The sequence below is a fragment of the Neophocaena asiaeorientalis genome, unplaced genomic scaffold (assembly GCF_003031525.2).
Source record: "Neophocaena asiaeorientalis asiaeorientalis breed wild unplaced genomic scaffold, Neophocaena_asiaeorientalis_V1.1 scaffold5, whole genome shotgun sequence".
NCBI classification, from domain to species: domain Eukaryota; kingdom Metazoa; phylum Chordata; class Mammalia; order Artiodactyla; family Phocoenidae; genus Neophocaena; species Neophocaena asiaeorientalis.
The window spans coordinates 913,506-928,048 of NW_020174698.1; the positions used below are offsets into that span (position 1 = coordinate 913,506).

At 38.9% G+C, this 14,543-nt stretch overlaps 1 protein-coding gene across 2 annotated transcripts in view; it reads right to left on the bottom strand.

Moving 5' to 3' along the window:
- Positions 1-353: 353 nt before the first annotated feature.
- Positions 354-14,543, bottom strand: part of PEX7 (peroxisomal biogenesis factor 7) — an 88,959-nt gene continuing 74,769 nt past the window's right edge. The window contains exon 10 of one of the 2 annotated variants that reach the window (XM_024759106.1): positions 354-3,554. In XM_024759106.1, coding sequence (XP_024614874.1) covers positions 3,486-3,554 — 69 coding nt within the window. In that variant the 3' untranslated portion in view covers positions 354-3,485. Of the gene's footprint in view, positions 3,555-12,883; positions 12,991-14,543 lie in introns of those variants that run through there. The other variant, XM_024759107.1, reaches the window with a different exon arrangement.

A 14,543-nucleotide genomic window follows, 5' to 3' on the forward strand; every position in this document is an offset into this window, starting at 1 on the left:
TTGCTATTTTAATTTTTGTGTGCTGTCAAACTTTTTCTTTAGTCATTTCACATGACTTTCAAATAAATGATGGGTAAGAATTTGCCAAGCCAAGAGCAGGGTAATCCACGCACCCGGACTACCTTAAGCTAAGATAGAAATGAAAACCTGCATTATTTACACAGGGAGTTAGTGAGCACACTGGTGCTGCTGGAGCACAAAGTTCGCGACAATGTGGAGAGAAGCCATGCTGCAGAGAGTGGCAAGGGCTAGCCCCAGAGGACTTTGGCTGCCTGGTTAGTAAGCTTGAACTTTTTCCCGTAGACAGTCCTATGAGCAGAGGAAAGGTTTACACTGAAATTGATGTAGTCAGATTGCATTTCAGATCAGCCTCCGGCAGCTGTGTTGAAGAGGATGACTCCAAGGGTACAGAACTTGAAACACACACCATTTAGGAAGCTGTTGTGATCATCCAGAGAAAAGCTAATGACGGCTTGAACTAGGGCAGTGGTGTTTGGATTGAGGGGAAGAGACAGAATGGAGAAGTATTTAGGGTGTGAGAGGGATAGGACTTAGTGACCTATTTGATGTGCCTTGGACTGGAGAGGTGGGAATAAGGAAAGGAACAAGGATGGCATTTAGGTCTTTAGCTTGAGAGCCTGGGTGGACAGTATTGACAACAAATGAAAAAAGCATGTGCAGGAGGAGCCCATTTGGTGAGCAAGATGAATTTGGTTGAAAGAAAATGAGTGCAAAGGCTGAGGGAGACCCAAGTGGGGAAGGCAGGAGATTTGGTAGTAGTCAGTATGGAAGTCAAAAACAAGTAAGTGGATTATCTCTTTCAAGAAGAGGCCAGTTAAATAAGAAATTAATGAGTTCATTGCTGGAAGAGTCAAATTATAGCTAAGATATGCAGAGAACGCTCACTGCCAAAGGCCGAAGGGATGGGTGGGTGGCTCTCAGCCTGGATCTCCCTGGGGGTGATATACTTTAGGGTCACCCCAGCCCCAGGGTCAGCTTCTTAGCGCTTTAGACTTGGAAACACAATTTTGCCAGTTTTCTCAGGAACGATCAGGATCTAGTCACCAGAGTGTCCCACAGCTTTACTATTTCTCAGTGGGCCAATTTCTGTTATTCCTAGGAAAAGGTGGCCACACGGCAGGACCAGATCCAGTCATAGCAGATTTCAAATTCCAGCTCCACATTTCCTGGCTGCTGTGACTCCCGAGAGCCTTCGTTTCCTTGTCTGGAAAATGGGAGGGCTTTCTTGCAGGGACGTTATAAAGATTAAAGGGGATTAGATACAGAAAGCATCTCATGTAATGCCCAGATCACAGAAGATGCTCAGTGACCTGAGTTCCCCTTTCCTGCATCCACTCCTCAGTGCTGTGCTGTCACTGCAGGTGCAGGAGGAACTTGGGGAGGCAGGCAGGATGAAACCCAAGAACTCAGTTGCCAGGAGACAAATTCTAATTTTCCCAACTAGAAGAATGACTGGTTGTCCTCTAAAATCCAGAGGCTGCTCGGCCTGTGAGTTACCAAGAATTCAAAAATCATGTGCATTCCCTTTCAGGACACAATCCAGCTCCTTTTCCTCTAGTTTGCCAATCCTAGCTCAGGGAACTCGCTGAAGAAATGTTCACCCACCCTCCTTCAGATTGAGAGACTCCAAGCACCTGAGTTAAGTATTATGAAGTTAGGGTTCTAAACATCTCTAACATCCCTGAAATAGAGGGGAAATAAATCAAGAGAGGTATTAGTTTTTAAATCACAAGTATTTGTTTCAAATGATACATGGTAGATTATTTTAATAAAATCTCTTGCATTCTAAAAGAAAAATAAGTAATTTCATTTCACTGTAAATATGATCTGGGTTAGGTATTTAAAAAGGTCTATTATAAATTCTGCCCATACAGAGAACATTCACTGTGAACCCACTTTTATTGAACTGCATGCAACACAGAGCAGCTCTATGCACCAACCTAATCATCGTGACCCATCGAAGGATGAGTTTGAGCACCTTGTACCTTACAAGACATTCATGTGAAGCAGTGTCCTCTCTATGGGGGCCTCTCAAAAACAATTAGCACTGATTGGTCTAAGAACTGAAAAGAGTTATACTTTCTGTGAGACCATTCATTCATTTGACAAATACGCATTGAGCACTTTCTATGTGCCAGGCACGGTGCTAGGGCCAAGCCAGGGACTAGGACGAAGTCCTTGCCCTCAGGCCTTGGACAGCATTGTGTACTTGACCAGACTTCCCATTGATGCTGCCAGTAGCAACTTTCTAGGACTTTAAGGCATATATTTTCAAGCCCACTCCCGGCTCCACTTTATGTCTCCTTTTGTTCCTGTGGGCTTGTTTTTGTGTTTTGTAAGCTGTCTTAATTTTTTTTCTGTAACAAGTAAACAGGGAAATATGTAAATTAGACAATATACATACATTTACATTTATTTTTGTTCCGATTACTACAAGTATATTTTGCTCTTTAAAAAAATCTCAAAAACTTGTTAAAAATTTAATGACAATTTTTGCCATTTATAACGTTTTATTTTAACATTATATAAAAACATAAGTGTTATGCAAAGTTGTCTATTCTACTAATTTTTCCCTTTTAACCTAATTTTTTATAGGTCATCACACCTAAAGGTTTTTCAAGACTTAGGGAGGTAGTAAGGAGGGTTTACAGCATTACTTAGGGCTTTCATTACTTAGTTTCAAGGGTAATTGCTTGCAACCTTGGTGGGACCTAACACTTTTTGCCCAGCGACCAGATTTTTTAAAATTTGATTGTAGAGAAATAGGAAGAGAGACATAGGGTCATGGGTATAATATCTAAAAATATTTTAATAAATGTAAAATACATGTAAGCTCTTAACTCTCTGCATCCATGTTCTTAAAGCATGACAGACAACCAGTCCTTGAAAGAATCTCATTCATTCCGTGTATCAAGCACACAGTAGATGCTCAATAAATAACTGCTGAATAAATCAGTGATTATTAGAGCCCTGTTACTGAACCATAGGTATATCTATATTATATAGTGTTATATACATATATACTATATTAGAAAAAGTAACCTTGTTGGGGGTGTCATAAAATCATAAATGATCAAGGGATGCAGTTTATTGTGATTTTTATCAACGGCAGTGATATTTTCATCAAAAATGGCAAATTAAAAATGAAATATATCACTATCAATATAATCTATAGATCTCTCATATTTTAATCCATTTTATACTAGAAAGGTTATATTTTAATAGATACTATAAGATATATCATAACTTCAATATTCCTTAGGATTTTACGAAATATGGCTCATGTACCAGAGGCTTAAATAGTGAGCCAAAGTCTTTATCAGCTTCCTCAAAACTGATTCCAGAATACATTTTTCAATTTTGAAATCTGAATAGTATATAAAAACATAAACTCTATGTTATCAATCATTTATCTCCTGCTAAGCAGTTCTTCAGTCATATCCTTTGTTTCTGAGTAGTTTATCTCAAGCAGGCATGGTAAGACAAATAGGATCATATATCTTTATTGTTTCATCCCAAGCACAGTCAGCCACCTGAAAACAAAAAGGAAACGTAATCTACAAATGTTCAAAACTGGCAGAAAAGCCTAAGTCTTTTAGAGTGTAAGTAGATCATCCACCAGGGAACATCTCTTTAAATAGGAAGTACACAGGGACACGTTTTTGAAAAAAGGTCTATTTTCCCTTTTTAAGATACACTTTGGGGACTGGTTCCAAATGACTGAAGTTGCCTGTAAGGATTTCCTGCCAGAGCTACATAATTCCCTATAGGTCCTGAGATAAATGTTGAAAAGATACATTCCTAAACTGTGAACCAAGGCATCATACTAGCTATTGTGGGGATAAAAAAGGAGGTAAAGTATAGCTCTTGCCTTCAAAGAATGGCTCATTCAAAACCAAAAGTGGAAAGTGCTCTAATAGAGAGTCTCAGGGGAGGAACTCTTTGAATCCAACTGGGGCAGTGTCAGAAGATTTCACAAATGCCGTGGCATTCACACTGGCCCTCTTTAGGGGCAGACATGGGAGATATGGACATTCGAGTCCAAAAAGTCACATAAAAACATGAAGGGAAGATAGTTCATGGTGCTCAGGAACTGTGTGTTAAAAATTTGGTAAGTGTAGCAATGTCTCAGGGTATAAGATTACTATATAAAATCAATCATATTTCTGTATACTAGCAAGAAAAAAATTTTTAATTACAATCAAAAAATTAATTTACAATAGCATCAAATAACAAAATACTTAGCAACACATTTAACAACAGATATGCAAAATGTCCACACTAAAACACAGCTGAGAGAAATTAAAGAAGGCCCAAATAAATGGAAAATATACCATGTTCATGGGTTCAGTATTTAAGAAGTTAATTCTCCCCCCAACTAATTTATAAATAATTCATAATCCCAGTAGGCTTTTTAACAGAAATGGAGAAAGTGACTTTTAAAGTTGAAGTAGAAAGGCAGAGGACCTAAAATAACCACAAAAATCTTGACAAAGAACAACAAAGTTATACTACTTACACTGTCTGACTCAAGACTTATCATAAAACTACAGTAATCAAGACAATGCAATACTGGAATAAGGATATACAAATAGGTCAAAGGAACAGAACATACTCAGGAATAGACCCCACACTTGGACAGCTGCTTTTCAACAAATGTACCAAAACAATCCAACAGGGAAATAAAAGTCTTTTCAACAAATGATGCTAGAACTGGATGTCCATATGGAAAAAAATGAATTCAACCACAACTTCACACCATAAACAAAAGTTCATTTGAGACGGATGGCCCACAGACTGAAATATAAAAGCTAATGGTATTAAGCTTTTAGAAGAAAACACAGGAGAATATAGTCTCAATCTGAAGGTAAGTTAAGATTTCTTAAACAGGAAGCAATAACCATAAAAATTAGATAACTTAGACTCAATCAAAAATAAAACTTTTGCTCATCAAAAGACACTGCTAAGAAACCGAATAAGCAAAACACAGAGTGGGAGAAAATGTTCACAAAACATATATCTGGCAAAGAACTTGTATCCACAATATATAAAGAACAACTATAACTCAATAATAAAAAGACAACACAAATAAAAAAAAATTTTATTAACAGATAAAAAAAGATATATGAATGACCAATAAGCACATAAAAATATTCACCATCATTAGGCATCAAGGAAATGCAAATAAAAACCACCATGAGATACCACTACTTACTCATGAGAATGGCTAAAATTTTAATTTTAGATAGACAATATCATACGTTAGCAGGGATGTAGAGCAGCTCTAACTCTCATACCTTGCTGGTATAACCACTCTTTGGAAAACTTTAACTTATAAAGTTAAACATATACCTAGTGATTCCATTCCTAGAGGGGTTTCCAACAGAAATGAAAACATCTTCACAAAGCAATGTATGCAAGGACGTACACAGCAACTCCATTCACAATACCGCACAACTGGAAACAACCAAAAGACAGACAAAAGAATGGGTAACAAATTGTAGTAAATTCGTGCAACAGAATGTTGCTAAGCAACACAATGGAGAGAACGTGGATGAATCCCACGGATAATAAGTGGAGTGAAAGAAGCCAGAAACAAAAGAGTACATTCAGGAGATTCCGTCATATAAGTTCTAAAACAGGTAAAACTAATCTAAGATGAAAAAAAAAATTAGGGCTTTGGTTTGTTTTGTCTTTTCAGCTGGAGGGAGGGATGGGGCTAGGGAAAGTCTGGAAAGGGGTACAAGGGAATTTTGGAGGAAGATGCAAATGTTTTGTATTGAGATGGGATGTAGATTACACAGTGTATCTGTCAAAAACCTGTATCTAAGATTTGTACATTTCACTGTATGTAGATGATACCTAAAAATAGTAAGAATAATAATGACAACAAGAATAATAGCAATAATAATAATAATGAATGAGGCGTGGGACATGAGTAGAGGAATAAACAAACAAGAATGTTGATAATTGTTGAAGCTGGATAATGGAAGTGCATTATCCTATCGTTTGCTTTTTATACATTTGAAATTTTCCACAATAAAATAAGAAGAAGAAATGAAAAAATGTAGATAGTAACATGAAGGATGAAGTAGCAGGAGAGGGAATTGACCAAAGTTATTTGCACTGTATTTCCCGTCCTTTAATGGTTGCAAAGGCTGAAAGTTATATAAGGGAACTCACAGTCCTGGTCAATCTAATTACCTGGCTGTCACTATAGAATACAGGAACTGCTCAGATTAATCAGAACATATTAACTCCTTATCATTCATTAACAATATCTCAGATCAGAATCCAAGCTAGAGAAAGCATTAGAGACCTTTCAGTCACATTTTTTTAATTTAAGCATTAAAAACCAGACTCTTCAAGATTTGGTTGCTACCCACTTCTTTTATTCTCACTGCACCAGGCTCACACACTCAAATCCTGGCATCTTGTTCATGCCTCTGTGCTCTTATCCTCTCACTGATCCCCTCCCCTGAATAACCTCTTTCTCCTTCCCTTTCCCTCTGCCCCTCACCTTGTTTTGCCTGGAGATGACACCTCTTTGGGGAAGAATCCGTTTAAGCATTACCTCCTCTGTGAAGTCATTTGCTGTACCTATAATAGTCAGCTGTGCTTATTTATTGACACATGAGTCTTCAGCTCTTTTGAGGGCATGGACCATGTCATGTTCCATGTCATAACAATGACACAATGAAGATTAGCTCAAAGAATGTACTTTATAGATTAAGATCGCAGAGATTAATTTTTTCTCATAACCACACTAGAGCAGCAGAGTTGGAACCAGAACCTAAATCTGTTGAGTCTGTCCACTGAAAATAGTGCCTCACAGAAGGCCAACTGACACTCATCATCTGCCTAATCCTGCAACTGTAAATTTTTATACCACGGGATACAAAGATCATTATACAAATTTATCCGTCTCACCTATGTACATTTTTTTCCAAGTGCTGGGCCTTTCTGTATGTTAAGTGTCAACTATTATGGAGAAAAGAATCAGAGAAATGAGACTTAAGCTTCTAATATAAGGTATCAGTAAATTACCTTTCTGAATCCCTATTTAGCACCCTTCAATCCAGCTTCTTAATTACTCAGAACTTATAACTAACAGATGTCAAGGCCACTGAATCAGCAAATGTTCGTAATTCTGTACTACGTTAATTGGTAATATGAGAAAGACCTAAAATTGCAATGATACAGAATTATGAACAGATTGACTCAAATTAATGCAAACACTATTTCTCCATTAACTAATTAATTAAACCTCATCTAGTGCTATAAGTTTTAAAAAGCTAACAATTAAAAAAATAATAAGGTAAGAAGCACTTTAGTAAACTAACAATGCAGCTCCAGATTCTCTAAGGAAGGCACTGTAGAGACTTCCTGGTAAAGAAAGGTGACGGTGTGGTCGCTGTGGGTCTCGGGTTAGGGGGCACTCATTAATTACCATCACCACCCCAATGGCCTTAAAGGCATTCTATAACTTAGGGTAAACATGGGGCTTTTTCTTTTTAAATTTTATTTATTTATTTTTGGCTGTGTTGGGTCTTCGTTTCTGTGCGTGGGCTTTCTCTAGTTGTGGCGAGCAGGGGCCACTCTTCATCGCGGTGCACAGGCCTCTCACTGTCGCGGCCTCTCTTGTTGCAGAGCACAAGCTCCAGACACGCAGGCTCAGTAGCTGTGCCTCACGGGCCCAGCCGCTCCGCGGCATGTGGGATCTTCCCGGACCAGGGCTCGAACCCGTGTCCCCTGCATTGGCAGGCAGATTCTCAACCACTGCGCCACCAGGGAAGCCCCTGGGGCTTTTTCTTAATTTCCCATACTACCTATCTGAGGCCAGCCTAAAAGACATTAAAAAAAAAAAAAAGACTGCTAAAAATAAGAGTTAACAAAAAGACCAAAAAATAAACAAACAGATGACATGATAATAAAAAATCTGCTTTACTGGATGAGATCCACTCATTGCTTTAGCTTGTCAAACACAGCAAGGAATCTTTCCCAGGTCTCATCCTGCTTCTCCACAACAAGCCGTCTTTCCCTCCCATCCCCGGGAATGCACTCCTGCCATGAAGACTCCTTCAAGGCCAGAGTCAGCATAGAGAATGAGAAGACGATAACAGGATATCTCCTTCCTCATCTACCGAAGATCCTCTTTCTCCGTTTCAGTCTCCTATATGAGGACTCATTTCTTTGCTCCTTACCTTGCTGTCAGGAAAAACTGTGAAAGATTGCAATCAGCAAAAAGATTGCTAGGTGTTCTTTCAGCAGAATGCTGGCATTGTCCTAGAGCCCCACAGGGTTACCTGATTCTATAGGGGTCTATGCCTTCCAATGTCTTTGACTGGATTATTTTACAACTCTAAAGTTATAGAAAACTGATAGTAATCAAATGATTCTCAGCCATTAAAATTGCAAATGAAGGTTGCCCTGTGGAGATGCAACTGATGCCTCATCCTGTCTCCCAAGAGATGATTCTAATCATTAAATGTTACTGCCTTATAGATACTGACCGGTTCTGCACCTATTAGTAAATTCATTTTCACATTCAGCAATTGCCTATATGTGTTTTTTCTTCGGCTCCTTTGAGCTAGTTGTAAAATCCTTCACAAGTTACATAAGGTCTTTGACACATGTTCATGCTATATTTGTATGAGAGCCATGACTGCCATTTTGAAAATTATCCTTTAACATGGCCACAGAAAAGCCATTTCATTAAAAGAACACACATGAAATGGGGATAAGGGGCCGATAATTATACTAGGAAAAAGAGGCTAAGAATAACTGCTAAAATGGGGTATGAAATTGAGCTCTATCTCCACCTTCTGACAGCAAAGCTGACAAATGCAAACAGTAATGTAAGATAAGCAAACAGCATAATAAATTTACCAGTTTATCAGGGGAGATAAAGTTTTTTCTAGAACTTGACTATAAGAGAAATATATAATAATATACCTCCACTACAAAAAGCATTCAATACCAAAAGAGTGGATTTACAAGAGATACAAGTCATTCTTCACATGGCTGTTTTTAAAATAAACATCTCAACCCTCAATTGAGACAAAAGCATACTATTAAACTGTAGTTTCCTAGAGGCATTTCTATTGGGCAGTAGTTCTCAAGCTTTGGCATGCATTAGAATCACCTGGAGGGCTTGGTAAGACAGATGACTGCCATCCTCATAGCACTGGTCCTCAAGGTGTGGTCCTGGGAGCAGCTTCATTGGTATCATCTAGGGCTGATCTACAGCTGAGGGTCTTTTTTTTTTTTTTGCGGTACGTGGGTCTCTCACTGTTGTGGCCTCTCCCGTTGCAGAGCACAGGCTCCGGACGCGCAGGCTTAGTGGCCATGGCTCACGGGCCCAGCCGCTCCGCGGCACGAACCTGTGTCCCCTGCATCGGCAGGCGGACTCTCAACCACTGCGCCACCAGGGAAGCCCCAGCTGGGGGTCTTTAAACCAAGGTCCACAGATGGGCTTCAGAAAGTCCACAATGCAATATTTTGTGGGTATATACATTTTGAGGGGAGGGGAGAGAAAATCAATCATTTCCTTCAGAGTCTCAACCCCTGGCCCCCCAAAAGTTAATCCAGAGCATTCACCAGCTGAGTATTATAAATACATAGGGAAGAGTCTAATATGCAGCCAGAAATGAGAACCTCTAATATAGAACCCCTGATATACAATCCTCCCTTAGTATCTGTAGGGGACTGGTTCCAGGACCCCAACACACACCAAAATCCATGGATGCTATAGCCCCTTATATAATATGCTGTAGTATTTGCATGTAACCCATATACATTCTTCCATATACTTTTAAATCACCTCTAGACTACTTATAATGTCTAATATCATGTAAATGCCATGTATATAGTTGTAAATACAATGTAAATGCTACAGAAATAGTTGACAGTGTGTGGCAAATCAAGTTTTGTTCTTTGGAACTTTCTGGAATTTATTTCCCCTAATATTCAATCCGCAGTTGGTTAAATGTGTGGATGGGGAACCCGTGGGTACAGAAGGCTGACTGTATATCAATTAACAGGACTTCTGTCCTGTGCACTAACCTGGACTTCTTTGGGAGTACTTTATGTGCAGGAATTTTTTGTTGTTGACTAAAAAGAAATTTAGCATTATTCAAGTAATCTTCTAAAGGAAAATTTCTCTTCCTTTCTTGAGGAGAAAGAAGAGGTTAATTTGCCACTAATACAATGGAAAACACCTTGTGCCGTATTTTCACATTTTTATTTAGAATCTAAGCTTCAAATCTGGTAGGTTGATATGTGGTAGGAAGACCGTGAATTGGGAGGAGGACTAAGAAAGAAGAAACATGACTGAACTATCTTTAAAGAAAAACACTAGTCCTACCTGAAGCGTTCTTAACCAAAAGTTTACATAGCTTCCCGATCTTATTCTATTGATACGTAAGCAAGTATCCAGAATTTCTACTCAAACGCAGTAGAAAATTTTATTACCCATTTAAACTATGGTTAATAACAATATTTTTATTTTACTCATTTTATTTGAGATTTGTACCCTAGTGAGTTCTAAATGGGCTAAAACCCACAGGGCCAAATTAAGGAAATACAGATTTAAAAAAAATCTGTTCTAAAGGGAACAAATGGAGCAAAATCTTTCAGGCATCAGAGCTGAGCACATTACCACACTTGCACAATAAATTAGGCTCTATGCTTTATGACAACTAAGAAGAAAGTGACAGTACTCTGGGCAATATAGCTTCTGTTTTCTAACAACATTCACATATGGATGTAAACACTTTTGTACAACTAAACCTAAACAGGATCTTTTTAGAGTCAGTGATTACATGTCTTGAGCAAATCTGTATTCCTTGTGTTTTGTATATAATAAACCTTTAATAAATGCTTGTTGAATAAATGAATGAATGAATCCATGTATGCGCAGTGATTTTCCTCCTCCAAAGATTTTCTTGAGTAGAGCCTCAAATGTGGTAACGAGCACCTAATCAGGTGTGAGGTCAGAGATCTGGGTAAAGGCAAAAAGTTTTATAGGATTTGGGGGATAAATGGAATTTCTGAGCACCATGAATACAGGTATACCTCGTCTTATCGTGATTCGCTTTATTGTACTTTGAAGATACTGTGTTTTTTTATAAATTGAAGGTGGCAACCCTGCATCAAGTAAGTCTACTGACACCATTTTTCTAACATTTGCTCACTTTGTGCCTGTGTCACATTTTGGTAATTCTTGCAATATTTCAAGCGTTTTCATTATTACTATATTTGTTATGGTCATCTGTGATCAGTGATCTTTCACGTTCCTATTGTAATTGTTTTGGGGTGCCACGGCTGTGCCTATACGAGAAAACAAACTTCATCAATAAACGTTGTTTGTGCTCTGACTGCTCCACCAACTGGCCATCTGCCCCATTTCGCTCCCTTCTCCTCAGGCCTCTCTACTCCCCAGGACAGGTCAATTAACAACCCTACAATGGCCTCTAAGTGTCCAAGTGAAAGGAAAAGTCGCATGTCTCTAACTTTAAACCAAAAGCTAGAAATGATTAAGCTTAGTGAGGAAGGCGTGTCAAAAGCCAAGACAGGGCTTCCCTGGTGGTGCAGTGGTTGAGAGTCCGCCTGCCAATGCAGGGGACACGGGTTCGTGCCCCGGTCCGGGAGGATCCCACATGCTGCGGAGCAGCTGGGCCCGTGAGCCATGGCCGCTGAGCCTGCGCGTCCGGAGCCTGTGCTCCGCAATGGGAGAGGCCACAGCAGTGAGAGGCCCACGTACCGCAAAAAAAAAACAAAACAAACAAAAAAAAAAACCAAGACAGGCCCAAAACCAGGCCTCTTTCACCAGTTAGCCAAGCTGTGAATGCAAAAAAAAGAGTTCTTGAAGGAAATTAAAAGTGCTACTCCAGTGAGCACACGAATGATAAGGAAGTGAAACAGCTTTATTGCTGACATGGAGAAGAAAGTTTTAGTGGTCTGGATAGAAGATCAAACCAGTCACAACATTCCCTTAAGCCAAAGCCTAATCCAGAGCAAGGCCCTAACTCTCTTCAGTTCTATGAAGAAATGAAAGAGGTGAGGAAGTTGCAGAAGAAAAATTTGGAGGAGCAAAGCTCGGTTTACGAGGTTTAGGGAAAGAAGCCCTCTCCATAACATAAAAGTTGAAGCAGAGGGTGCTGATACAGAAGCTACAGCAAGTTAATCCAGAAGATCAAACTAAGATAATGAGCTGGCTACACTAAACAACAGACTCCCAATGTTTAGACTACTAAACAGGCTACTTGTGGAAGAAGACGCCATCTTGGACTTTTATAGCTCAAGAAGAGAAGTCAATACCTGGCTTCAAAGCTTCAAAGGACAGACTGACTCTCTCATCAGGGGCTAATGTAGCTGGTGACTCTAAGTTGAAGCCAATGTTCATTTACCATACTGAAAATCCTAGGGCCCTTAAGAATTATGTTAAATTGACTCTGCCTGTTCTCCAGAAATGGAACAACGAAGCCTGGATGACAGCACCTCTGCTTACAAAATGGTTTGCTGAATATTTTAAGCCCACTGTTGAAAACTACTACTCAGAAAAAAGATTCCTTTCAAAATATTACTGCTCATTGGCAATGCACTTTGGCCACCCAAGAGCTTTGATGGAGATGTACAATTAGATTAACGTTGTTTTCATGCCTACTAACACAACATCCATTCTGCAGCTCATGGACCAAAGAGTAATTTCGACTTCTAAGTCTTATTATTTAAGAAAAACATTTCATAAGGTTACCATAGATAGTGACTCTTCTGATAGATCTGGGCAAAGTCAACTGAAAACATTCTGGAAAGGATTCACCATTCCAGATGCCATTAAGAACATCCATGACTCGTGGGGAAAGGTCAAACTATCAACAAGAACAGGAATGTGGAAGAAGCTGATTCCAGCCCTCATGGATGACTTTGAGGAGTTGAAGACTTCAGTGGAGGAAGTAACTGCAGATGCTGTGGAAACAGCAAGAGAGCTAGAATTAGAAGTGGAGCCTGATTGAATTGTGATTCAATTGAATGAACTGCTGCAATTTCATGATAAAACTTTAACAGATGAGGAGTTGCTTCTTATGGATAAGCAAAGAAAGTGATTTCTTGAGATGTAATCTATTCCTGGTTGAAGATGCTGTGAAGACTGTTGAAATGACAACAAAGGATTTAGAATATTATATAAACTTAGTTGACAAAGCAGCAGCAAGGTTTAAAAGGACTGACTCCAATTTTGAAAGAAGTTCTACTGTGGGTAAAAATGCTATCCAACAGCATTACATAGTATAAGAAGTTGTTTGTAAAAGGAAGTCAATCAATACGGCAAATTTCACTGCTATCTTATTTGCGAAATTGTCACGGCCACCCCAGCCTTCAGCAGCCGTCACCATTGAGATAAGACTGTCCACCAGCAAAAAGATTACAACTCACTGAAGGCACAGATGATGGTTAGCGTGTTTTAGCAATACAGTATTTTTAAAATTAACGTATGTACTTTTTTTTAGACCTAATGCTATTGCACACTTAACAGACTACAATAGAGGGTAAACATAACTTTTATACGCACCAGGAAACCAAAAAATTTGTGTGATTCACTTTATTGAGATATTCGCTTTATTGTGGTGGTCTGGAACCGTACCTGCAATATCTCCGAGGTCTGCCTGTATTAATTAGAGGTTTCATAGGGAGCTTTCTTTTATGTCCCAGGAGCTGTTAGTAAAATACTCCTCTGCACTACGAAGCTATCTAAAATATAATACACATATACATATATACTTATATTCATCCATTTATTCAACAAATATTTGCTGAGCACCTCTTCTGTGTCAGAAGTATGCTGGAGATATTACAGTAAACAAGATGGTCCTCGTCTCCGTCTCCACAGATCTGGAGTCCAGCAGAGAGATTAATAAGTAAATAGATACCTACAGCGCAGAGTGATGTGAACCATGATAGAGGAATGACAGGGTCTAGTAGAAATAGGAAAAGGGTCACTATAACCAAATGTGAGGAAAGTGGATGCTTTCAGGAGGACATATTATCTAAGCTGTGGCTTAAAGAAGTATGGCTAAGCCAGAGAGCCTTTGTTTGTGGAGCAGGGATACAATGGAGAGAAGGAAAGTGTTCTAGGCAGTGGAATAAATAAGAATAAATGAAGACCAGAGAAAGAAAATACCATAGGATATCACTTACATGTGGAAACTAAAAAATACTACAAATGGGTATACATGCAAAATAGAAACAGACTCACAGATATAGAAAACAAACTTATGGTTACCAAAGGGAAGAAGGAAGAGAGGAGGGACAAATTTGGAGTATGGGATTAACAGATACAAGCTACTACGTATCAAATGGATAAACAACAAGGACATACTGTGCAGCACAGGGAATTATACCCATTATCTTATAATAACCTGTAATGGAATATAATCTGCCAAACTACTGAACCACTATGCTATACACCTGAAACTAACACAATATTGTAAATCAACTATACTTCAACAACAAAAAAAGAATAA